The sequence below is a fragment of the Podarcis erhardii genome, assembly GCF_964252035.2.
Source record: "Podarcis erhardii genome assembly, chromosome: 10".
Lineage (NCBI taxonomy): Eukaryota > Metazoa > Chordata > Lepidosauria > Squamata > Lacertidae > Podarcis > Podarcis erhardii.
Genome location: NC_138500.1, coordinates 5,136,200 through 5,162,824, shown reverse-complemented (window position 1 = coordinate 5,162,824; position 26,625 = coordinate 5,136,200). Strand labels below are relative to the sequence as shown.

At 47.0% G+C, this 26,625-nt stretch overlaps 1 protein-coding gene across 1 annotated transcript in view; it reads right to left on the bottom strand.

The window, feature by feature from the left end:
• SMO (smoothened, frizzled class receptor) overlaps nucleotides 1–12,255 on the bottom strand; it is a 34,687-nt gene extending 22,432 nt beyond the window's left edge. The window contains exons 1-2 of the mRNA XM_081879737.1: nucleotides 11,462–12,255; nucleotides 1,695–1,900 (exon numbers count right to left, since the gene is read on the bottom strand). Of these exons, the coding sequence (XP_081735863.1) occupies nucleotides 1,695–1,900; nucleotides 11,462–11,735 (480 nt within the window). The 5' untranslated portion in view covers nucleotides 11,736–12,255. The remainder of the gene's footprint in view (nucleotides 1–1,694; nucleotides 1,901–11,461) is intronic.
• Nucleotides 12,256–26,625: the final 14,370 nt, after the last annotated feature.

Genomic DNA, 26,625 nt, shown 5'->3' with positions numbered 1-26,625 from the left:
TATCGGGAAATGTGGGTAGGAAGGTGGAAATATCTAAATTAATGGTTCTTATTAGCCTGAGTAGCACCGAGTTAGAAACAAAAGAGGAATGTAAATGAGTAAAATTGATGGTAATTGCAGCCAGACAGATTATAGCGAGTAATTGGGAAAATGCAAAAGAGCTAGGGGTGAACCAATGGAGGGAAAAAATGAAAAATATTATAATCTTAGAATATCTAACTGTGAAGATAGATAAAATGAAAGGGTTTAAGGTCAGTGAGAAGGAGGAGGATTGGTTTGAGAAAATATTGAATTATTTGGGCAGGTTTGAACAATTTGGGGGAATTAAAATGTTAAAATTAAACAAACCTTGTGGAGGGAGGAGTGTTAAGGCATATAGAATTGTACATATGGTTGATTTGATTGATTATGTACACCCAATGTATCAGCTGCTTGGGGGGGGGTTTCACTGTTTGTTTTCAATGTTTGCGTTTTGGTTGTTGGTAAAAATAAAATTTTTAAAACAAAACAAAACAAAACTGTGGACTACGGCAGAGGTTTTTAAACTGTGGCGGTCCAGGAATCTCCATGTGGTTGCAATCATCAGTAGCAAAACGCTGACCTCAATCACCCCAGATGTTCTGGAGCACATTTCCCACTGAGAAATGAATGGGCAGAGCTTCCTGACTCCCCTCTCACTGCAGAACAGGGGCTTTCCGTCTCAGCTGATCTCCCTATTAGGATATAGTTCCATTCCACCTAAAAAGGGTGTCACATGCCTGTTTACTTCCAGCACTTGCTGGGAACTTCCGCTTGTATATAGCTGTTTTGCTGGAGAAGGGAAGCAGACATGCAACGGTCACCTTCAGGCTTGACTACTGTAATTCACTCTACGCGGGGCTGCCCTTGAAGCTGTCCCAGAAACTCCAGCAGGTGCAGAATGCTGCAGCGAGGCTCCTCACGGCGTCCCTGCCATGGGAGCATATTCACCCAGTGCTTTACCAGTTGCACTGGCTCCCGGTGGAGTATCAGGTCAGGTTCAAGATGCTGGTTTTGACTTTTAAAGCCCTTCACGGCCTAGGACCCTCGTACCTACGGGACCGCCTCTCCTGGTATGCCCCACGGAGGACCTTAAGGTCCATATATAGCAACACCCTAGAGGTCCTGGGCCCTAAGGAAGTCAGATTAGCCTCAACCAGAGCCAGGGCCTTTTCAGCATTGGCCCCGACTTGGTGGAACGCTCTGTCTCATGAGACCAGGGCCCTGTGGGATCTGATCTCTTTCCGCAAGGCCTGTAAGACAGAGTTGTTCCGCCTGGCCTTTGGCTTAGAATCAGTTTGATCCCCTCCCCCTCTTTCTTTTTCCTTTCTCCTCCTTTGAAGAGATTGCTCCCTAATTGTTTTAATGTTGTATCTTCATCTTTTAAATTGTATTTTAATCAACTTGGTTTTATTATTGGTTGTTAGCCGCCCTGAGCCCGGTCTTGGCTGGGGAGGGCGGGGTATAAATAAATTAATTTTTTTATTATTATTAGAGGGTCGTGTCGCTGTTTGATGCTGTTCCAAGGGAGACCGGCTGCCGGCCGGTGGTGGGAGCCAGCTGGGGGCCTGCCTGATGCCCCCGTCTTCCTGGCGCTATCCCAACTCCCCCCCCCCAACTACAACTCCCCCTACAGGACATCCCAGTGCCAGTCCCCACCACCCCTACTCTCGTACCGGACAGCCTTCAGGAAAGCGGTCCGTGGTGCACTTGAGGAAGTCCGGCCAGCCTCGTTCTCGTTCCACGATGGTGCAAGGTCCCCGGGTGGCTTGGCAGAGGGTCTGGCTGGGCAGCTCAACTTGGCCATCCACACACTTGGGCATGTATACAGCGCAGAGGAGGGGCTGGATCACGTCCCAGCAGCGGGGGGCATTTCGTAAACCTTGAAATAAAAAGAGAGAGAGACAGGAGTCAATGATCCCTCGACATCTGTTATTGGCAATCCCTGTCCCCTTAACAAATATATAAAAGCTTCTTTCTCCAGAAGCCAAGGGGGCCTGGAACCTGCAATAATAATAATAATAATAATAAATTTATTATTCATACCCCGCCCGCCAACAAAGGTCCATATAGTTCAAGCTCTGGTTTTCCCAGTAGTGATGTATGGAAGTGAGAGCTGGACCATCAAGAAGGCTGATCACCGAAGAATGGATGCTTTTGAATTCTGGTGCTGGAGGAGACTCTTGAGAGTCCCCTGGACTGCAAGAAGATCAAACCTCTCCATTCTGAAGGAAATCAGCCCTGAGGGCTCACTGGAAGGACAGATCCTGAAGCTGAGGCTCCAAGACTTTGGCCGCCTCATGAGAAGAGAAGACTCCCTGGAAAAGACCTGATGTTGGGAAAGATGGAGGGCACAAGGAGAAGGGGACGACGGAGGACGAGATGGTGGGACAGTGTTCTCGAAGCTACCAACATGAGTTTGACCAAACTGTGGGAGGCAGTGGAAGACAGGAGTGCCTGGCGTGCTCTGGTCCAGGGGGTCACGAAGAGTTGGACACGACTAGACGACTAAACAACAACAACAACAACCCTGCCCTTCTGGCTGGGTTTCCCCGGCCACTCTGGGCAGCTTTCAACAGATTAAAATACAATACTCTGTTAAACATTAAAAGCTTCCCTAAAGAGGGCTGCCTTCAGATGTCTTCTAAAAGTCTGGTAGTTGTTTTTCTCTTTGAAGTCTGGCGGGTGGGCGTTCCATAAGGCGGGTGCTACCACCGAGAAGGCCCTCTGCCTGGTTCCCTGTAACTTGCTAAAATGCACGTGCTTTAAAAGTTATAAAAGTAACAGAGTTGGCAAGCTAGCTGACCGGCTACTCAAAACACGGTGAGCATTTGAACACAGAAAAGTTGCAGGTCCGCCGATGGCCAAGATCCAAGGTAGCTGAGGCTGTGAGCTGTTGGGCAAGAGCGTAACCTAAGAGGCACCTCAGTCCAAGAAGGATATTGACAAAGTGGGAGGTATGCAGAGGAGGGCGATCAAGATGATCAAGGGTCTGGAAACTAAGCCTGATGAAGAACGGTTGAAGGAGCGGGGTAAATTTAGCCTGGAAAAGAGGAGACCGGGAGGAGATAAGAGAGCCACCTTCCAATATCTTAAGGGCTGTCCCTTGGAAGATGGAACAAGCTAGTTTTCTCCTGCTCCAGAGAGTAGGACCAATGGCTTCAACTTACAAGAAAGGAGCTGTTCAACAGTGGAATGAATAATAATAATAATAATAACAACAACAATAATTTATTATTTATACCCCGCCCATCATAAGGGAGCTGGTCCTGGAGGAAGAACTGTGAGGGGAGAGACTCCATCAGGCAAGGCCTCTTTCCACCTGCCTTGCTCTAACCTCTGCTTCTCAATGTGTATTATATTGTTTTATGTACAGTAGTGCCCCGCAAGATGAATGCCTTGCAAGACGGAAAACTCGCTAGACGAAAGAGTTTTCCGTTTTGGAGGTGCTTTGCAAAACGAATTTCCTATGGGCTTGCTTCGCAAGATGAAAATGCCTTGTGAGTTCCTGCGGGTTCCCCCCCCTTTCCCCCCCCTTTTTCTGAGCCACTAAGCCACTTATCCGCTAAAAGCCGCTAAACCGCTAATAGCGCTAATCCGCTAAGCCGTCAATGGGCTTGCTTCGCAAGACGAAAAAACCGCTAGACGAAGAGACTCGCGGAACGGATTCTTTTCGTCTTGCGAGGCACCACTGTACTGCGGCTTGCCGTTGTTTTATTGATTATAGTTTAGATATTATTGTAACTGTTGAGTGGATTTCTGTTTAACTTTTATATGTTGATATTATTATTTTCTACTATTCTAATGATTGTTGAATGTTGCTTTTTGATGGAGGTTGCCTATTTTAAAGTTATGTTTTATTATCACATTTTTGTATTGCATTAGATTGTTATAAGATGTACATTTTTTGTTTCTTCAGCTTCAACCGCCTTGAGTATTATAAGATAGAAAGGGGGTATACAAATTAAAAATGAAGATGATGGGTTTCCCCAGCCACTCTGGGTGGCTTCCAACAGAATATTAAAATACAATAATCTATTAAACATTAAACATGACCTTGGAAGGTGGTAATCTTCCCTTCACAGGAAGTTTTCAAACACTGGAAGTTTTCAAACATAAGGGGCATGACCCGTATAACAGCTGCCCAATTACTTGCAGAGAGAGAGACAGAAGATATATCTGTGTAGGATCAACAGGAAATTATTGGCTTATTTTGTGCCCCTTCTATGACCGGATCCTTTTTCTGCCTCTTGAGAAAAAAGATCAATAGAAGCTGAAAACAAACAGCAAAACGCAAGCCATTTGCAGAGATCCTCCACGTAAGAGGAAACAGCTTAAGTGTTTATTGAAACTTTCGCAATACATGCCCTTTCAAAAGTCATTTGGGGAGACTTTGGATGTTCCCTGTTCTGTTCCATAAATACTACAGTTGAACCACCATGCCTATTTTGAAGGAGGAATGTTCAAAACATCTCACCTCAAGATGTCTAAGGGCAGAAACTGCGCACAGCTGATCTGTTTGTGCCAGGAGGTGAGCCTGTGATGAGAAATGACTACATCCACAAGTTGTGTCTGGGACTTTCTGACTCCTTGGAGGAGGGACTGGTACATTTTGGAAGTGTGGGGGGGAGGGCCTGGAATTATGCAAATATGTCTGGGAAATAGAAATCTTGAAATTGAAGAGAGACCAAAGCCTTGGTCCAGTATTCCTGAAGGACCGTCTCCACCCCCATCATTCTGCCCAGACACTGAGGTCCAGCTCCGAGGGCTTTCTGGCGGTTCCCTCCCTGCGAGAAGCCAAGTTACAGGGAACCAGGCAGAGGGCCTTCTCGGTAGTGGCACCCGCCCTGTGGAACTCCCTCCCACCAGATGTCAAAGCGAACAACAACTACCAGACTTTTAGAAGGCATCTGAAGGCAGCCCTGTTTAGGGAAGCTTTTATTGTTTGATGTATTACAGTATTTTCATATTTTTTGGGAAGCCGCCCAGAGTGGCTGGGGAAGCCTAGTCAGATGGGCGAGGTATAAATAAATTATTATTATTATTATTATTATTATTATTATTATTAGTTCTGCATGTAGCCAGAACTTTTTTTTTAATTCACAGGTACAGTGGACACTCGGATTGTGAACATGATCTGTGCGGGATGCACATTCGCAACCTGCAGCGTCCGCAACCCATGGGTTGCGATTCAGTGCTTCTGCCCATGCGCGACTGCCAAAACCTGGAAGTAACCCAACAACAACAACAACAACAACAAACCCGAAAAAACGCAACCTGAAGCAGCTGTAAGCCGAGGTATGACTGTACAGGATGTAAGGAACCAGGCTTGGCACGCAAAAAGGAGCTAGAGATTGTAGACAATTGCACCATTTCCAAAGTATGGGAAGCGGCAGTTTGACTTGTATTCCACACTGGAATCCAGCTGCCCATTCTTATGTTATATAATCCCTGTGTGCATTCCTGGATGCTGAACTTTCGAGAAGGATGTCGACAAATCAGAGAGGCTTTGAACTACTTTTGCAAAAGAAGCTGCACAACTTTGAGCTGATCCTCCAAAAACTGGGGCTTTTCCCCTTTGCAAAAGAAGCTGCACAACTGTGAGCTGATCCCCCCCAAAAACGGGGCTTTCCTCTTCTAAAAACCAGGTGCGTCTTATGGTCAGGTGCGTCTTAAGGAGCGAAAAATACGGTAGTTTCCTGTTGCTCCAGTGGGGAGGTCCCAAACCAATGGATCCAAATTCCAAGAAAGGAGATTCCGACTAAACATTAGGAAGAACTTTGTGAAGGTTAGAGCCATTAAGACAGTGGAACAAACTTCCTTGGAAGATGGTGGACTCTCCTCCATTGGAGGTTTCCAAACAGAGTTTGGAGGCACATTTGCCAGAGGTTCTTCAGCTGCAATTCCTTGGTGTCACTTCCAACTCTATAACTCGAGAGCCAGTGTGGTGTAGTGGTTAAGAGCGGTGGACTCGTAATCTGGGGAACCGGGTTCGCTTCCCCGCTCCTCCACATGCAGCTGCTGGGTGACCTTGGGCCAGTCACACTTCTCTGAAGTCTCTCAGCCCCACTCACCCCACAGAGTGTTTGTTGTGGGGGAGGAAGGGAAAGCAGAATGTTAGCCGCTTTGAGACTCCTTAGGGTAGTGATAAAGCGGGATATCAAATCCAAACTCTTCTTCTTCTTCAACCCTGTTTCTGTGTTGCTATGTTACTGCCCTCCATGGATCACTGCCTTGTCGTGGCGAAGGGGCTTGAATAACTCAGAGAAGCTATGAGCAAATAGAAGGGGAAGAAATGGAGGCAGTGAGAGATTTTACTTTCTTGGGCTCCATGATCACTGCAGATGGTGACAGCAGCCGTGAAATTAAAAGACGCCTGCTTCTTGGGAGAAAAGCAATGACAAACCTAGACAGCATCTTAAAAAGCAGAGACATCACCTTGCCAACAAAGGTCCGTATAGTTAAAGCTCTGGTTTTCCCAGTAGTGATGTATGGAAGTGAGAGCTGGACCATAAAGAAGGCTGATCGCCAAAGAATGGATGCTTTTGAATTCTGGTGCTGGAGGAGACTCTTGAGAGTCCCATGGACTGCAAGAAGATCAAACCTCTCCATTCTGAAGGAAATCAGCCCTGAGTGCTCACTGGAAGGACAGATCCTGAAGCTGAGGCTCCAAGACTTTGGCCACCTCATGAGAAGAGAAGACTCCTGGAAAAGACCCTGATGTTGGGAAAGATGGAGGGCACAAGGAGAAGGGGATGACAGAGGACGAGATGGTGGGACAGTGTTCTCGAAGAGACCAGCATGAGTTTGACCAAACTGCAGGAGGCAGTGGAAGACAGGAGTGCCTGGCGTGCTCTGGTCCATGGGGTCACGAAGAGTCGGACACAACTAAACAACCAAACAACAACAACGTCACTCCCAACTGGGGCTGATGGAAGGTGAGAGTCCATCAACACCTGGATGGAGCATCTGTTCCTGGTTTTACTTTGGAGCCCGGGATTTCTTATAACATCTCTTATTTATTAAAGGGAAGAGGCTTTGATTACGGACAGTAGTTGCTGTAAGTGCTGTAAGTAGGTGCAATGCATGTTTGTGAGGCCTATATTGAACACAAATAAAGGGGTGGGGATTGTCTGTACAATGCTGTTTTTGAGGTGAGGCAACCAGAATGCCAGCTGGCTGTGCATATCACAAACTACTGCATTTTCCAGCGAGGCCTGCCCAAAAGCAGCTTTGCCATGCCGTTTTTAAGAGGCACAACCTTTCCCAACCTGGTGCCCTCCGCGTACTTTAGACATCCATTCGTTCCACCCAGTACAGTCCAGCCATTAAAATGTGAGCAGAAAACGCTTAAGGCAACTGTGGAATCGCAGGAATAAAGTGCCAGCTCCACCTCTTCCAAGTGGTGTAGTGGTTAGAGCGTCAGACTAGGACCTGGGGGACCAGGGTTCAAATCCTGCCACTCGGCAATGAAGCTCACCGAGTGTGACTTTGGGGCCCAGTCACTATCTCTCAGTTGAGCCTACTTCACAGGGGGGTTCTGGGGATTAAATGAGGAAAAGTGTTTTCCTTGGAGAAAACAGTGGGATGTAACGGCAACAAACAAGCAAGTCAACAAAGCTTGCACACTGCAGATGTCTTGGACTCCAGTTCCCATCAGCCCAAGCCAGTGTGATCAACCTGATGGAAGCCGTAGTCCGCAGTGGAGAAGGCCAAGATATATCCCTACACAGAGAGCTCATCTCTCCATTGGCTTGGAATCAACTTGATCCCCTCCCCCTCTTTCCTTTCTCTCTCCTTCTGTGATGGAACTCCTGGCTTTTTCTGGCTCACGTAGGACCAGTCTGGATAGTTGGCCTTGGTGAAGATTTGACGTTTTCATCCCCGAAAAGCTTTTGATTTGAGTTTCTGCTGAAATGAGGCTGTATTTTAATCTTGTTTTTAAGTTGTATTTTAATCGTTTTTATACCCGGTGTTAGATGCCCTGAGCCCTGGGGAGGGCAGGGTATAAATAAAAATTATTATTATTACAGTGGTGCCTCGCAAGACGAAATTAATCCGTTCCACGAGTCTCTTCGTCTTGCGGTTTTTTCGTCTTGCGAAGCAACCCTATTAGCGGCTTAGTGGATTAGCGCTATTAGCGGCTTAGAAAAAGGGGGGGGAGCGAAAAAAATCGCAAGACTCGCAAGACGTTTTCGTCTTGCGAAGCAAGCCCATAGGGAAATTCTTCTTACAAAGCGCCTCGAGAAACGGAAAACCCTTTCGTCTAGTGGGTTTTTCATCTTGCGAGGCATTCGTCTTGCGGGGCACCATTGTAGTAGTAGTATTATTATTATTATTATTATTATTATTATTATTATTATTACTACTATTATCTGTGTAGGAAACCTGCACATTGTTTCATAGGCCTGAGATTGCTGCCTGCAGATTATTTCCAACCTTGTGGTATATGCCCACTACCTTGATGGATGCAGCTCTTACCTGCCCACACACCACCCTTGGCAGGTGTCCAACCTGCTGTGCTGGGGAGGGAGGTCAGGCAATATGCGTGCCCTACAAATCCCTGCGCAGGCCTGAATCACCCCCTGCAGACCCTACTGGGCGTAGGGCCTTGGGACGTGCACTCTGCACATGCTCAAAGTCCCTCTTGCTGCCTGGGAAGCAAGATTTATTTACCTCCATCTTCTGCATGGGTAACTGCTCCCCAGACTCTGCCTCTCCTCCCACGCCCCCCCCCCCCCGAGTGCTCTTTCTTGGGCCTGGGGTTGCCACCTGTCCTGCATAATGCAGGATTGTCCCGTATTTCAATGTCCACGGCTACGTCCTGCGTTGACAGTTTTCCAAGCACAATTCAAAGTGTTGGTGCTGACCTTGAAAGCCCTAAACAGCCTTGGCCCAGTAGACCTGAAGGAGCATCTCCACCCCCATCGTTCTGCCCGGTCGCTGAAGTCCAGCTCCGAGGGCCTCCTGGCGGTTCCCTCACTGTGAGAAGCCAAGTTACAGGGAACCAGGCAGAGGGCCTTCTTGGTAGTGGCGCCCTCCCTGTGGAACGCCCTCCCAGCAGATGTCTAAGAGAAGAACAACTACCTGACATTTAGAAGACATCTGAAGGCAGCCCTGTTCAGGGAAGTTTTTAACGTGTGACATTTTATTGTATTTTTAATCTTTGTTGGAAGCTGCCCAGAGTGGCTGAGGAAACCCAGCCAGACGGGCAGGGTACAAATAATAAATTATTGTTATAAAAATGATGATTATTTCAGGTGCCCTCCACCTTCCTCCCTCTCTGCCAAGCTAGGGACCCTCTCCAAATGCATGTGCTTAAACGATGTGTGGAAGGTCTTCCACAGAGGTCTTCCGGCTATGGGTTACCAACAACAGGCAGATGTACCAATTCAGGTGTCTGTGTGGCCGATTCCGGAGCGGCCACCCTGGCAGGTTGCAAAAGATCGCAGTGCATTGCTCTGAAGTTCACTATAGAACCAGATTTCTTGGGCCGGGGAAATCGTCCCCCAACCGCCCCGTCCTGTATTTTGCCAGAACCGAGGTGACAACCCTACACCCCGGCGTTTTGGGTGCCAACTCCCTGGGGCCCGGGGTGCAAGAGCATGCACAAAATCCCCCATGGAGGGATTAGGACCCTTGTACCGATGGGACCTCGTACCTCACGGCTTAGAACCCTCGTACCTAAGGGACCGCCTCTCCCAGTATGCCCCATGGAGGACCTTAAGGTCCATAAATAGCAACACCCTAGTGGTCCCGGGCCCTAAGGAAGTCAGATTAGCCTCAACCAGAGCCAGGGCCTTTTCAACACTGGCCCCGACTTGGTGGAACACACTCTCTCAGGCCAGGGCCCTGCAGGATCTGATTTCTTCCCGCAGGGCCTGTAAGACAGAGTTGTTCCGCCTGGCCTTTGGCTTGGAGCCTATTTGATTCCCTCCCCCTCTTTCTTTTTCCTTTCTCCTCCTGTGATGAGGCTGCATTTTAATGTTTCAATATTTTAATGTTGACTTTTAATCTTGTTGTATTCATTCAACTTGTTTTATTATTGCTTGTTAGCCGCCCTGAGCCTGGCCTTGGCTGGGGAGGGCGGGGTATAAATAAAAATTATTATTATTATTATTATTATTATTACAGTGGTACCTCGGGTTACATATGCTTCAGGTTACATACGCTTCAGCTTACAGACTCTGCTAACCCAGAAATAATACCTTGGGCTAAGAACTTTGCTTCAGGATAAGAACAGAAATCAGGCTCCGGCGGCGCGGCAGCAGCAGGAGGCCCCATTAGCTAAAGTGGTGCTTCAGGTGGAGAACAGTTTCAGGTTAAGAACGCACCTCTGGAATGAATTAAATTCTTAACCCGAGGTACCACTGTACAATGAAATGAAAAGAATGTTTAAGACATCTTTTGTTAAAAGTCCAGAAGCTTTTCTGTTAGGTTGGCCAAATTCTGTGCAACTGCCATAAAACTTTTTGGTAGCATTATGGTAGCACAGCTCGTTCCCTAAGGCCTTGCATGACAATTTCAGGTTATATTTTAGTAATTAAGATTTAAATTATATATGTTTAACTGCTACTATACAGGGGTACCTCGGGTTACAGATGGTTCAGGTTACAGACTCCGCTAACCCAGAAATAGTACCTTGGGTTAAGAACTTTGCTTTAGGATGAGAAAAGAAATTGTGCTCCGGCGGCAGCAGGAGGCTCCATTAGCTAAAATGGTGCTTCAGGTTAAGAACAGTTTCAGGTTAAGAACGGACCTCCGGAACGAATTAAATACTTAACCCGAGGTATCACTACAAAATAAAAGAAAAAAATTCCTTCCAGTAGCACCTTAAAGACCAACTAAGTTAGTTCTAGGTATGAGCTTTTGTGTGCATGCACACTTCTTCAGATACACTGAAACAGAAGTCACCAGACCCTTCTATATAGTGAGAAGGTGGGGAGGGGTATTACTCAGAAGGGTGGTGGGAATGGGTGATTGGCAGATAGCTGTGATGAGATATCTCATTATACATGACAAAGCCATTTTTCACCTTCTCACCCCTTGCTTTTTCCTGTAAGACCTATTGCAGTCGTTAAGAGTCGTCAACAGGCTCATCACAGCTATCTGCCAATCACCCAATCCCACCACCCTTCTGAGTAATACCCCTCCCCACCTCCTCACTATATAGAAGGGTCTGGTGACTTCTGTTTCAGTGTATCTGAAGAAGTGTGCATGCACACAAAAGCTCATACCTAGAAATAACTTAGTTGGTCTTTAAGGTGCTACTGGAAGGAATTTTTTTTCTTTTATTTTGTTTTGACTATGGCAGACCAACACGGCTACCTATCTGTAACCCGAGGTATCACTGTATGGAGGGCCAGGCACCCACGCATTTCCGCACGCTGCATGTCACCCACGGTCGCGGGGGTCCCCAACTCCCATCCAGCAGCCCCCTTACCGGACCACAGGAGCAGCTTGTCGTGCGCCTCCTCTTGCGAGCTGGAGTCCCCGGCCAGAAGGGTGGAGGTGGCGGCGTAGGGCAGCGGCGAGCCCAGGCACACGCTTTGCTGGAGCGCCTCGCATTGCGCCGCGCGCTTGCACCGCTCCTCGCCCCGGCCCGACGGCGCCGCGCTCCCGTTGAGCCTCGAGGCCGCCGCCCCGCCGTCCGGGGCGCCCAGCCCCACGCCCAGCAGCCCCCAAAGCAGCCACCGGACCAGCCCTAAACGGGCCATCGGAGCGCCCGCGCCGCCTGCGCCTCCTCGGGTTTCCCCGGCCGTGCGCCTAGGGCGCACCGGGCTCTGCGCGCAAGGCGCCTCGTCCCGGGAGTCGCGGGCCGGGCAGCAGCGGCGTCGCCTCGGCCTGGGCCCGGGCCCCACCGAAGGCCATGATCCAGAGAGCCGCCCCCTCGGCCGAGGCAGCCCCCGGGATGCCTTTTCCGTCCCCCCAAAAAGCCAGGAAGGAGCGGGAGAAAGAAAAAACTTGGCACGGACTTTGGCCAAAAGTTCCCAAGCAGAAGAAAAGCGTTGCAAAGTTTTGGCCGCCTCTTGCGGCAGTTCCTCCCGCCGCCGCCGCCCGCTCCTCCTGCTCCTCCTCCTTCTCCTCGGTCTTCTTTGTTGCTTTTGCTCCTTTCTCAAGAATGCGGGGCCGGGGGAGGGAGCCCAAAAGAGGGAGAGGAGCCCGGGCTCGCCGCCTCCCCCTTCTGCCTCCGCGATGGAAGCGCAGCGGGGGAAGGAGACGCCGAGAGAAAGCGAGCGAGCGAAGAAGACCGAGGAGAGGGAGAGGGAGGGAGAGAGATCAGACCCCCCCCCACCCCCACAAAAAAACTTGGGGAGCCCAGAGAGAAAAAAGCAGGGAGCCCCGTGGGTGGAGAGCTGCTGCCTCGCTCCCCCTCCCCCCAAAACACAGGAAAACCCAAAACTTTCCGCCTCCTCCTGACGCGCCCTGGGAGAAAAAAAAGTTACGTGTCCGTCGGTCACTGTCTAGCGTGACCGAGCAACGGATCTGGGGGGAGGGCAGCGCAGATTTTAAGGAGCCGGCTGGGTTATCCGAGGCAGCCGGTGCCAACCGGGTGCCTTCTAAAAATTCTGGATTACAGCCATTGCCGGATTTACGTATAAGCTAAACAAGCTCTAGTTTAGGGCCCCACTCCAGAAAAATTAAAGGGGGAAAAACTGGATGTACATTTCCAAAATAGAAGATGAAAAACCAATAAAATAAAAGCTACGTACAGCAACAGTGTTTTGTGTTGTGTAAGCTGCTATGATGTAAGTCCTGCTAGCCTGATCCCTAAAATATCCCTGGTTTGCTCCTTTCTATATATAGGGTGCCCACATTCTGCATGGATTGGGTGCATGGCAACAAATGGCTTGAGATACCTATTGGGTCCATAAATTACCATATAGCATATATTCAACACAAAAAACAGCGACAATTTGTTGTTGACAAAGGACAGCTGGACATAAAAAAGGCCCCATTACCTTTTGTAGCTTAAGGTCTCATCAAACCGAAATCTGTCCCTGACTACAGCCCCCCCCCCATGAGCCAATGGAATAGAAATATAATTAATTGATATTATTATTCGTTCAGTTTTTTTTAAAAAAACCAAATAAAACCCACAACAAACAGTGGGTTGCTGCACCCAGTGTTAAATCATCCTAAGAGGAGACCCATTGAAATTAGTGAATGTGGACCACTTAGGTCTGTTAACTTCAATGGGTCTACTCTATGTAAAAAGTTAGTTGGATAGACTTGTATTTATTTCATACGTGGTGAATTGAAACAACAGATTGGCCTCTGTTGTTATGAGAGTCAGGACAGAGGTATTATTTATTTGCTTACATTACATTATCTGTCTACAATGTTATCAACATTAAATTTGTGTTATGTTTATTCAAAACCTGCCAAGGAGTCCAATTCATTTTGTTGTATTTTTAAATAGTTTGTATAAAGTTCCCATTCCTCCATGAAGTCACAGTTGTCCTTGTCTCAAAATTTGTATGTCAATTTGGCCAGTTCTGCGTAGTTCGTCAATTTCTCTTGCCGCTGTTCCTTTGTCAGGGTTTCCTCATTCTTCCATCCTTGTGCTATCAAGACTCTTGCTGCTGTTGTAGTGTACATAAATAATAAAAAAGTGAATTTCATTAAAGGGAATTGTTTTCAAATAGACATGAAAACTTCCAAGTTAACAAATGCTCTACCTGCAGGTATAAGGCGGTATATAAATTCAATCAATCAATAATAACCCACCAATATAACCGATACTCCCGCTTGGACTACTGCAATGCACTCTACGTGGGGCTACCTTTGAAGGTGACCCGGCAGCTAAACTGGTGACTGGGAGCGGCCGCTGAGACCACATAACACTGGTCTTGAAAGACCTACACTGGCTCCCAGTATATTTCCGAGCACAATTCAAAGTGTTGGTGTTGACCTTTAAAGCCCTAAATGGCCTCGTCCCAGTATACCTGAAGGAGCGTCTCCACCCCCATCATTCTTCCCAGGTGCTGAGGTCCAGCGCCGAGGGCCTTCTGGTGGTTCCCTCCCTGCGAGAAGCCAGGTTACAGGGAACCAGGCAGAGGGCCTTCTCGGTGGTGGCGCCCGCCCTGTGGAACGCCCTCCCAGCAGATGTCAAAGAGATAAACAACTACCTGACTTTCAGAAGACATCAGGGAAGTTTTTAATGTATGACATATTAGTGTATTTTTGGTCTTTGTGGAAGCTGCCCAGAGTGGCTGGGGAAACCCAGCCAGATAGGCGGGGTACAGAGAATAAATTATTATTATTATTATTATTATTATTATTATTATTATTATTACATAGAAAACAACAATGAAACTAACACATCACACAGTCAGATGATTGCAGAAAACAAACTCGCCCCGTAGCTAAATATCTCACAGAGAAGGGAAACCGGCACATTTTCAACCAGTCAGAATCACAGAATTGTAGACTTGGAAGGGACCCTAAGGGTCATCTAGACCAACCCCCTGCAGTTAAGCCCCTGTGGATGCCTGCCACATCTATGTGCTATTTATTTCATACACATTATATACTGATCTTTTAAAAGAAAAACATAATTCAAAGCAGCTTACAAGCAATTTCAAATAATCTCCTATACATAAACAAAACACCCCTCAACTCATTAAAAAAACATTATTCAGATTTCTTTTTCATTCATTACATACATCTCATATCCATAACATTGACTATGCATTCCTTCCTCCCTCCCTCCCCTCCTGGGCTTCCCCCAACTTCTGGTTTGTTTCTTCTTTCACCCACCTTGCTACCTTCTAAAAGAAAAAAATACTAATAACATATTTATACAATAACATCTAACCTACAAACATCAAGATGAAAATAAATACACCATATTATTTCTCTACCTTCTACACATTTTCTAAAACTAATGATGTGAATGTTTAAATCCTGCCATCAAGTCTATAGACTTTCTTTGTTTCTGCAAATATAATATAAATGGTTCCCAATCTTTTTCAAAGTCTCTGTTGTCTTTTTCTCTTAGTCTGTCTGTCATTTTTTGCCAGTTCTGGATAGTTCATCAACGTCTCTTGCCATTGTTCTTTAGTTGGTATTTCTCCAGTCTTCCAATTTTGTGCAATCAACATTCTCGCAGCTATAGTGGCATACATAAATAAAGTCACCCATTCTTAACTCTATTAAACCCAGTCCTAAACATATCCTGTACATTACACTTCAATTTGAATATGTTTGTCATTTAAAAAAATAATGCATTTAAAAAAATAATACCTCAAAGGAACCTAAGGAACTGCATTTTGTACATGGTAAATTTGATGCAGGTCAGAACTTTATTGTCTTTAAGGTGGCACAATGTGGATACTTTTATTTGTAGGTTTCAGAGACCAGCAGCTTAGGCTAAGTTCCTTTAGCTGACCTTTAGTTAGCCATACCAAAAAAAATTCATTCTAGACTGTTCACAAATTAAAATATAAAAAATAAAAAGGAAACGTGATTACTGTACACAACTGCAACACTACCAACCAAGTTTCAAAACCCAGGACCTTGGTGAAATAAATCACTGATTAATTAAAACGTCACTAAAAGCTTTCCTTCAAACAAATGCACTGTTTCAGTAATGTTATTCTAATAACTCCTGTATTTAATTAGCTCCTTTGCCAGGAAACAAATCAGAGATACGCAGATTATAAATGACTGATAGTGCTGGATTATATCTGATTCACTCTCCGGCCATGCAAGAATGACACTCGAGCATCTGAAATCTTATTTGTTTTTGCTGCACGTTAAGGGAATTCATAATGCGAAAGGCTGGGCTGGATGAATCCCTAGCCAGAATTAAGATCGCCGGAAGAAATATCAACAACCTCAGATATGCAGATGACACAACCTTGATGGCAGAAAGTGAGGAGGAATTAAAGAACCTTTTAATGAGGGTGAAAGAGGAGAACACAAAATATGGTCTGAAGCTCAACATCGAAAAAACGAAGATCATGGCCACTGGTCCCATCACCTCCTGGCAAATAGAAGGGGAAGAAATGGAGGCAGTGAGAGATTTTACTTTCTTGGGCTCCATGATCACTGCAGATGGGGACAGCAGTCACAAAATTAAAAGACGCCTGCTTCCTTGGAGAAAAGCAATGACAAACCTAGACAGCATCTTAAAAAGCAGAGACATCACCTTGCCAACAAAGGTCCGTATAGTTAAAGCTATGATTTTCCCCGTAGTGATGTATGGAAGTGAGAGCTGGACCATAAAGAAGGCTGATCGCCGAAGAATGGATGCTTTTGAATTCTGGTGCTGGAGGAGACTCAAGAGTCCCATGGACTGCAAGAAGATCAAACCTCTCCATTCTGAAGGAAATCAGCCCTGAGTGTTCACTGGAAGGACAGATCCTGAAGCTGAGGCTCCAAGACTTTGGCCGCCTCATGAGAAGAGAAGACTCCCTGGAAAAGACCCTGATGTTGGGAAAGACGGAGGGCGCAAGGAGAAGGGGACGACAGAGGACGAGATGGTTGGACAGTGTTCTCGAAGCTACCAGCATGAGTTTGACCAAAGTGCGGGAGGCAGTGGAAGACAGGAGTGCCTGGCGTGCTCTGGTCCAGGGGTCACAAAGAGTCGGACACGATAAACGACTAAACAACAACAAAGGGATATAATTTGCAATAATATTAGACATGACTTCATGGATCAGAGCAAAGTTGGGCCATTTCAGTTTGGATCCAAAGACTCCTTTATTTCGGTGGAAGGTACTGTCTCTATTTAAGAAAACTCCTTCCGCTGGAAGTATGGAGATTTGTCCAATCACAACCTAAAGTCTCCAATGGTAACCAGCTACGTATTTCTACAAATTTCACATGCTAGGCATAGCAGTGTTGGCAATCTACTCTAGCATCTGCCCTATGGATGTTTTGGGCTGCCAAAGCCAACAGCCTCTGCTAGCATGGCTGTACAGTACTGGCTGCGTCTGATGGGAGTTGAAATCCAAAACATCTGGACGGGCACCAGATTGGAGAAGGCTGAACAATTCCCTCAACATCTGGAAAGCAAAAGTAACCCGTTTCTGAAAGGGACATCCCAACCATCACCTGTAAGATAAGGCAGGAACATAAGAACAGCCCTGCTGGACCAGACCAAAGCAGAGTTTCTCAAACCCAGTACTGGGTTTCTGTGGGAAATTTGAAGTCAAACCTAACTGCTAATTAGTATGTGAAGGGGTTAAGGACGACAGAGTTGTAAATTGCTAGCATAGTCTCAGTTATATCACACACACCCTTCTCCTAAGAGGAAGTAAGGCTTGTTTCCTGTTCTGTTTCTCTCTCTCGCTCTCTCCATTCATGCTACACACAACGGAGGCAAACATGCCTGAACATATCCCTCTGCCTGAAACATGTGTCTGAGGCTGCCCTTGCTGGGGTTTCCCCCCAACTAAGAACCTTTGCCTGCATTTTATCATTGTTGTTAATGGCAATGCATGACTGTAAGTAAAGTATACTTTAAACTTACTTCAGCGCGTGGTCTGTTTCTTTGCTGGATGGGCTGGAGGGAGCCCGTTGCCTCAAGTAGCTGGAACAAGGGGAGTCCCACATATAACACACCAAAGTCATCCTAACGGGATGTCGTTTAGTTATTTCGTAAGATTTATACACTGCTTGATTGTAAAAACAACAACCCTCAAAGCAAAATAATAATAATAAAAAATTCCTTCCAGGAGCACATGAAAGCTCATACCAATAACAAACTTAGTTGGTCTCTAAGGTGTTACTGGAAGGAATTATTATTATTATTATATTATTATTATTATTATTTTGTTTCGACTATGGCAGACCAACACGGCTACCTACCTGTAACCCTCAAAGCAGTTTACAAAAAGATAAAACGATAAAACTGAGACGCTTAGAGATACCCTAGACTCTAACTATCATCAACTAATAATTCTCCTCATAGTCTTTCTTGCAATATTTCATATAGTTCTCCTTACAAAACTTCTTGCAGTCCTACTAGTGTAATCTGTTCATTACTATTACTTTTCAAATAGTTCGTATATTTACTCCAGTCTTCTAAGAATCTCTGGTCCTGCAGGTTTCGAATCCTTCCAGTTAATTTATCCAATTCTGCAAAGTCCATCAATTTAATGGTTTAATGGTTTTAACAATGTTTTTATAACCGCAGTGGCTTCCTGTATGTTCCTATACGGTGTGGCGGAATCACTTTGAGGACCCTCGTACCTATGGGACCGCCTCTCCTGGTATGTCCCATAGAAGACCTTACGGTCTTCAAGCAAAAACATCTTGGAGGTCCCGGGCCACAGGGAGGTTAGGCTGGCCTCAACCAGAGCCAGGGCCTTTTCAGTACTGGCCCCGACTTGGTGGAACGCTCTGTCCCAAGAGACTAGGGCCCTGCGGGACTTGACATCTTTCCGCAGGGCCTGCAAGACAGAGCTGTTCCCCCAGGCCTTTGGCCAAGGCACAGTCTAACCCCCTCCTTTGGTAATCCTCATAGAACTCCAGCCCAATGGCTGCCATTAATTTGATTATGAATTGATTTTAGAATGAATTGATTTTAGAATGCTGTGTCACTTTTATTGTTGTTAGCCGCTCTGAGCCTGGCTTCGGTTGGGGAGGGCGGGTTATAATATTTTTTTTATTACAGTAGTACCTCGGGTTAAGTTCTTAATTCGTTCCAGAGGTCCGTACTTAACCTGAAACTGTTCTTAACCTGAAGCACCACTTTAGCTAATGGGGCCTCCTGCTGCTGCCGCGCCGCTGGAGCACAATTTCTGTTCTCATCCTGAAGCAAAGTTCTTAACCCGAGGTACTATTTCTGGGTTAGCGGAGTCTGTAACCTGAAGTGTATGTAACCCGAGGTACCACTGTATTTTATATTATTATTCAGAGGAACCTCACCCTCAAAAAAAGGCTGGTGTGCGTTGTGGGGGGGGGATAGAGAAAGAGGGAGAAATTAATCTTGCAATTATGAGGACCACCAGGTGTTATGGAAGGTGCAGTCCGCACATTGCTTTGCAAAGCCAGGTTTGGAGACGAGCCACGAAAACATCTCTCTCTGCCTCTCCGGGCAGCGCAGAGAGAATCCGCCATCGATGGCCCTCCTGGACGCGCCTCGTCTCGGCACCTTAGTGCAACAGGTCTGGCTAGAATCTGAGGCAACAGCCTTCCGGGCTTCCCGGCCGAGTCCAGGCTCCATCGCAGGCCAGGCCTCTCCGCCAAACAGGCTCCCTCTGTGCCTCTCTGCTCTCCGACGACGCTGCTGCGCCTCTTGGCCTGCGAAGCGGGACGTGGGTGGCTTTGCTCCTACTCCAGCAGCGCTCTGTTTGCTGGGAGGCGGAGGGGGGCTCTGGGGCTGCCAGGGCAGGGAGCCTGTGGGTGGGTGGTCCCCCTGCGTGGAGGCCTCCCTCCCTCCCTGCTTCCCTTCTCCTGCCTGCCTGAGTGCAGCTGCTCAGCCATCTTTCCATGCAGAGAAGGACCAGCGAGTGACCAGCTGCCTCCGTCTCTCGCAGGGAATTCAAAGGGGGCAAAGCCTTGGATTCAGTGTTGTCACCAGGGAAGTCAAGGTGGGTGGCCCTTCCAGTGAAGGGTTGGGGGTCTCCTGTGCTTCCGGCAGTGGGGGGGGGTTTCCAGGTTTGGAGACCGGGGGGGGGGGGCTGCCCCACAGGGGTTCTGGGAGAGATCCTGAGCCCTACGGTCACAGGTCTGCCTTGCTCACTTTCTGGCTTTTGGACCAGTTAGAAATCAACAGCAACCTTGCTTCTTTGACTGCAAAACAAAGAAAAGTTTCTTGCACTCTTGATATGCCCCGAGGCCACTTTGTGCCGTGAGCCTCCTCCCAGCTCCTGCCGCCGTGGCAGAAAAGGTCTGGAGGTCGAAAGGCAGGCTGGCTTTTTGGACGGGTGATCTTTTCCAGCAGGTGAGATTTCGGAGAGAGAAATCACCCTCCTTTCGCACAGACGCTCCTGCCTTAACCCCCTTTTTCTCAGCCCGAAGCCACCATTCTCCAGATCTCAAACAAGCCGCTTTTTAAGCCAAGATTCTTTAATATCCCAGCTGTTGTCTCCATTGGGTCTGAAATCGTTTTATCCCTTTCTGTATATTTAACGGTGTTCAAAATTGTTTGTGCATCCGCAGTGGTTTCCTATACAGTATGTTTTCTTCCTAATGGTTTTGAAGTGCAGGAGAGAAAGGAGGGATGAATCCTGCTATCCTGAGGACCACCAGGCATTATGGCGGGGAGGGTGCAGTCCTAACATTGCTTTGCAAAGCCAGGTTTGGAGGTGAGCCACGAAAACATCTCTCTCTGACGCAGAGAGAATCCGCCATCGATAGCCCTCCTGGACGCATCTTGCTTGGGCACCTTAGAGCAACAGGTCTGGCTAGAATCTGAGGCAACAGCCTTCCGGGCTTCCCAGCTGAGTCCAGGCTCCATCGCAGGCCAGGCCTCTCCGCCAAACAGGCTCCCTCTCTGTGCCTCTCTGCTCTCTTGACGCTGCTGCGATCTTGGCCTGCGAAGCGGGACGTGGGTGGCTTTGCTCCTACTCCAGCGGCGCTCTGTTTGCTGGAAGGCGGAGGGGGGCTCTGGGGCTGCCAGGGCAGGGAGCCTGTGGGTGGGTGGTCCCCCTGCGTGGAGGCCTCTCTCCCTCCCTGCTTCCCTTCTCCTGCCTGCCTGAGTGCAGCTGCTCAGCCATCTTTCCATGCACAGAAGGACCACGGAGCGACCAGCTGCCTCTGTTTCTCTCTCTCTCCCTGGCACCGGGAATGTAAAACTTAGCAGCATAAGAAGAGCCCACAGATCAGGGCAGTAGCCCATATCTAGTCCAGCATTCTGTTCTCACAGTGGCCAACCAGGTGCCAGTGGAAAGCCAGAAAGCAGCATCGTTTTATTTTCTTTTTCCTCTGCACGTGTGTTTTTTAAATAAAAGTTTTTATTAACAATTTAAGTACACCTTCTTGAAAAAACCAGAGGCCTTTCTTCTGGGCATGGTTGGCCAAATGGTACTAAAGAAGGACAGAACTTTATGTACGCAACAACAGCAGCAAGAATTCTCATCGCAAAATACTGGAAAACACAAGATTTACCCACTCTGGAGGAATGGCAGATGAAGATGATCGAATACATGGGATTGGCGGAAATGACTGGCAGAATCCGAGACCAGGGGCAAGAGTCGGCGGAAGAAGACTGGAGGAAATTTAAAGACTATCTACAGAAATATTGCAAAATTAATGAAAGTTAGAATGATGTTGGACAGAAATTAAATGGTTACCAGCCGTAATGTAAAGGTGGAATAATAAGTTAAAATAAGTTACATCAATGTTGCAACAAGGATTTTGCTGAATTAAGAATTTGAACTGGAATACAAAAGGGGGAGGTGAGAGGAGGTCCGGGATATAAGGTAATGGAAATAAGAATTGGGAATTATATTTGTTTTGTTTTGTCTTTAAATGTGTATTTTTGCTTTTTTTGTTGTTAATTGTTTTTCTTTGTGTATAAAATTGTAAAATATTAATAAATATTTATAAAAAAAAGTTTTTATTAACAATTTCAACATAACAAATTATCAAAACAAGTCATCTTCATTATTTTCCCCCTTTTCCCCACCTCCCCAACAGACCCCCCTGTCTCCCCCCCCCAAGACTTCCCTTAGCTCTTCTCTTCGGTTTCTCAACTCATGTTAGTCTCTGCATGCTGTAAAATTGTATACATCCTGATATTATCTATCTACTGTATTAACCCTCAATAAATTTTGTGTATGCTTATTCAAAACCTGCCAAGGAGTCCAGTTCATTTTGCTGTCTTTTTAAATAATTTGTAAAAAAGTTCCCATTCTTCTTTAAAGTCACAGTTGTCCTTATCTCCATTGCTGTCAACTTTCAGATTTGAAAATAAGGGATCAGCAGCCTCGAAAGTAAGGGATCAGCCGCCTGACCTGTCCCAGGGACAATCTACGGGATATCTAACAATCCGGGATAGCAGCGGGAAACGGCACTGGAATAAGGGAATTTCCCGTAAAAAAAGGAAAGGTTGACAGCTATGCCTTATCTCACAATTTGTATGTCAGTTTTGCCAGTTCTGCATAGAGCCTGAAAGCAGGATCTGTTAAGTTGTGGGCGAACATATCAGACGACACAGCGATTCTTCAAACAACTCTTGTTTATTCAGAGGCCAGAACAGAACTGAACTGAAAGGTTCAGTCAGCCTGCTTATCTAGAGCTCCAGTACAACGTTACTGTAGCAACTTTCTAAAACTATCCAATCACTGAACGTCACTTTCGATCCCTTATTTGCATAACTATCTACAGTATCCCCCTGCTGGCCCAGGGTGAGAACTTCAGTACATAACACTGAGCACAAGAGCAATTTGTGGTTTCCAGCGACTGAGAATCAGAAGCATCGCTGCCTCTGGCATCTTTTTATTTGGTCTGGGAGGAATGTAGGCAAGTTCCATGCCTTGCCCCGCCCAGTCTTGCCTTAGGCCCCGCCCACCAGCTGTCCCCAGAAGTCCGCCCTCTAGGGAACACAGCCCTTGGGCTTAAACCCCTGCCCCCCCACCTTGCATACATTGGATTCAAGCGGCCTTCCTTACCCTCAAACCCTCCAGAGACTGGGGAACTGTAGCTGATGGGAACTGTGGAGCAGAACCTGTGGAGGGCACCAGGTTGAGGAAGGCTGGATGAAAGGAAAGCCAAAAGCCAACAGGATCACACACAGTGTACGTTTATTCCCACAGAAATGCAGCGCCACATTGAACAGAACATGTAAAATTCAACAGCGACAGTGTCCTGTTTTGAAAAACAATTGACCCATCAAAGCCCTGAGGTCCACATAACAGAGAAGAAGGAGGTTAAGTTCCAGTTGAATTTTGCAATGTCTTGGGAGCTCAGGAAAAGTGTAACAAAAAGGCTCACAACCAATGGGTGGTATAATAATAATAATAATTTATTATTTATACCCCACCCATCTGGCTGGGTTTATAAGAAGACAGTTTATATACAGTCATACCTCTGGTTACAGCCGGTTGCGTCTTTTCAGGTTGCGGACTGCCGAAACCTGGAAGTACCAGAACAGGTTATTTCTAGGTTTCAGCAGTCACACATGCGCAGAAGCGCCGAATTGCGACCTGCGCATGCGCGGGTTGCGAACGTGCATCCCACACAGATCACGTTCGCAACCCGAGCGTCCACTGCGCGGCCCTCAATGTGCACAGCATTTCATCGTGAAACGTACGACAACAGCGACCAACAATCCCCACTTTTTGTGTTAATTATTAAATAGGGAGCTCCACAGAGTGGCAACAGAAGGAGGGGAGGAAGGTGTTAGGGAAATGAGGGATGAAGTTGAAGAACTAAATTATTATTATTATTATTATTATTATTATTATTATTATTATTATTATTCCCATTGGCTATTTGCTGCCCAACTCGGTGAGGTCAGCGAGATGAACATTCTCGCGGCCGGTCGGATAATCTGTGGCTGGAATCTTTGCTTCCCCCAAAATCCCCAGGGGTGCCTCGCACATTGCCGGTTTTGAAAACTGACACTGCATCAAATACGACGCACAGAAGATGACTCCGTACGCCAAAAGATCTTCTTGGGAAACAACAACAAAAAAAGGCACCCAGAGTATCAAAGATACAGGCACTGGGCTTGAAGAACAGGTCCCATGGCTGAAATCAAAAACATTCAATATACATTCAATCACAGCGAAATAAGCCCTGGCAGGTAGTCGTCCGACCTGTTTAAAAGCCTCCCAAGGCAGGAGAGTTCAGAATCTGCAGAGGGAGACCATTTCACTTTGAATAGCTCTTACCATCAGAAAGTTCTCCCTAAGGTTTAGTTCAGGGGTCGGCAACCTAAGGCCCGGGGGCCGGATCCGGCCCAATTGCCTTCCGGCCTGCGGATGCTCCGGGAATCAGCGTGTTTTTACAGTGGTGCCTCGCAAGACGAAATTAATCCGTTCCGTGAGGCTCTTCGTATAGCGGTTTTTTCGTCATGCGAAGCAAGCCCATTGACAGCTTAGCGGATTAGCGCTATTAGCGGATTAGCGGCTTTTAGCGGATCATCTGATAAGCGGCTTATCAGCGGATCGGCTGTTAAGCGGCTTAGCGGCTTAGGAAAGGGGGGGGGAGGGGAGAAAACCCGCAGGAACTCGCAAGACATTTCATCTTGCGAAGCAAGCCCATAGGGAAATTCGTTTTGCGAAGCGCCTCCAAAACGGAAGACCCTGTTGTCTAGCGGGTTTTCCGTCTTGCGAGGCGTTCATCTTGCGGGGCACCACTGTACATGAGTAGAATGTGTCCTTTTATTTAAAATGCATCTCTGGGTTATTTGTGGGGATAGGAATTCGTTCATTATTTTTTCCCCAAATTATAGTCTGGTCCACCACAAGGTCTGAGGGACGGTGGATCCGCCCCCAGCTGGAAAAGGTTGCTGACCCCCTGGATTAGTTGAAATCTGCTTCCTTGTAACTTGAATCCACTGGGTGAGGGTCCTACTCTCCGTAGCGGCAGGAAAAAAGCTTGTTCCCCTTTTCCATGTGACAATCCCATGCAGTTCTCTGCTCCTGAAATTCCTGGCCCACTCTCTTCCCTAATATTTCCCCCCCTTCTGCATTTTTGGGGGGCGGACGGGAAGGGCATCCTACTACTGAGACTGCCTCAGAACAAGGGAGACAGCCTTAAAAGCACCCTCAGGGTCCTCAGTCCTTTTCCAAGTGCCCCTCCCTCAAATTTATTTATTAAATTTGATCTCGCCCTAAACCTGTAGATCCCAGGGCGGTTCATGCCACAAAATTACAATATTAAAAAAAAGACAAAATACACGATGAAAATAAGAACAGAAGCAAACCAAAAGCACATTTAAAAGGGATGAGAGTATGGATGGAGCAGGGGACAAATGGACCCCACATTTATTTATTTAAGCCATTTTCATAAACCACTTAATAAAATAAAATGTCTAAGCAGTGTAAATAAAACAGAAAATTAATTTATTAGTAACGTACAGATGAAAAAACTGAATTTAGAAACAAGTATACACAGCTAAACGATGTAACCAGGTTTGCTGAAATAATTGTTTAAAAGGCTTCAGCTCAATCTTTTGAGAATATATATACATACATACATACATACATATATATATATATATATACACACACACACACACATACATATACATATATGTATATATGTATACACACACACACACATATGGCAATGGCAATGTTTTATTTTGTAGTTTTGTAAACTGCTGAGAGGTGGTTGTTTTTCAAACAGTCCGGCGGTGTTGAATGGTGTTAAATAAAATAAATCCCTAAGGCTGCTCCCAGGTTGAGGAACCATTTCCCAACCCTCCAATTTTCTACCTACAAAGGCCCCTCCGCCATTTTGAAAACCGCCCTTGCCAATTTTGACATTGTGCCGGGAGCCTCAGCCAAGTGAGCGAGGCTCCTGGCTTCAGACGTTGCCCCTTCCTTGACCCGCGAGGGATGGGGCGGCCATGGGAGATGCTAAACCTGTGGCACATCTAACCCGAGGTAGGACTGTACCTCTGGTTGCGAACGGGATCCGTTCTGGAGGCCCGTTCGCAACCTGAAAAGAATGCAACCCACGTCTGCACATGCGCAGGTCATGATTGTCCACTTCCGCGCATGCGCGTGACGTCATTTTGTGCGTCTGCGCATGCGCGAGCAGCGAAACCCGGAAGTAACCTGTTCTGGTGCTTCCGGGTCGCTGCAGGACGCAACCTGAAAACACTCAACCTGAAGCAAATGTAACATTAGGTACGACTGTAGCTCCAACCCCACCATTGCTGGATCAGGTTGGGGCCAGAAAAACCCCACAGCATTTCCACTTTGCTGGGGAGCTTAGGGGACACGGGTGGCGCTGTGGGTTAAACCACAGAGCCTAGGACTTGCCAATCAGAAGGTCGGCAGTTCAAATCCCCGTGACGGGGTGAGCTCCCGTTGCTCGGTCCCTGCTCCTGCCAACCTAGCAATTCGAAAGCATGTCAAAGTGCAAGTAGATAAATAGGTACCACTACGGCGGGAAGGTGAACAGCGTTTCTGTGCGCTGCTCTGGTTCACCAGAAGCGACTTAGTCATGCTGGCCACATGACCCGGAAACTGTACGCCGGCTCCCTCAACCAATAAAGCGAGATGAGCGCCGCAACCCCAGAGTCGGCCACGACTGGACCTAATGGTCAGGGGTCCCTTTACCTTTACCATCAACCAGTCAACACAGTTTTGCAAGGCAATTTACCCATATACAACAGACCTTTGCATGTTACTTTTACAGATGTTAGCATTTTAAAGCACACTGTGCTCTAAATCACTGAACCTAGGGCTTGTCAATCCGATGGTTGGCGGTTCGAATCCCCGCGACGGGGTGAGCTCCCGTTGCTCGGTCCCTGCTCCTGCCAACCTAGCAGTTCTAAAGCACGTCAAAGTGCAAGTAGCTTTTCACAAGCACCAGGGGGCTCGATGACAGCGAGGGCACCCCACCTCCCAAAGACGCTTTGATCCTGCCTGTCTCCTGTTCCCTTTAAGAAAGTTAAACCAGGGAGTTGGTGGGGGCAGGAACACATTCCTGATATATTACAAAGTTGGAGCATCGTTGGCAAGGACA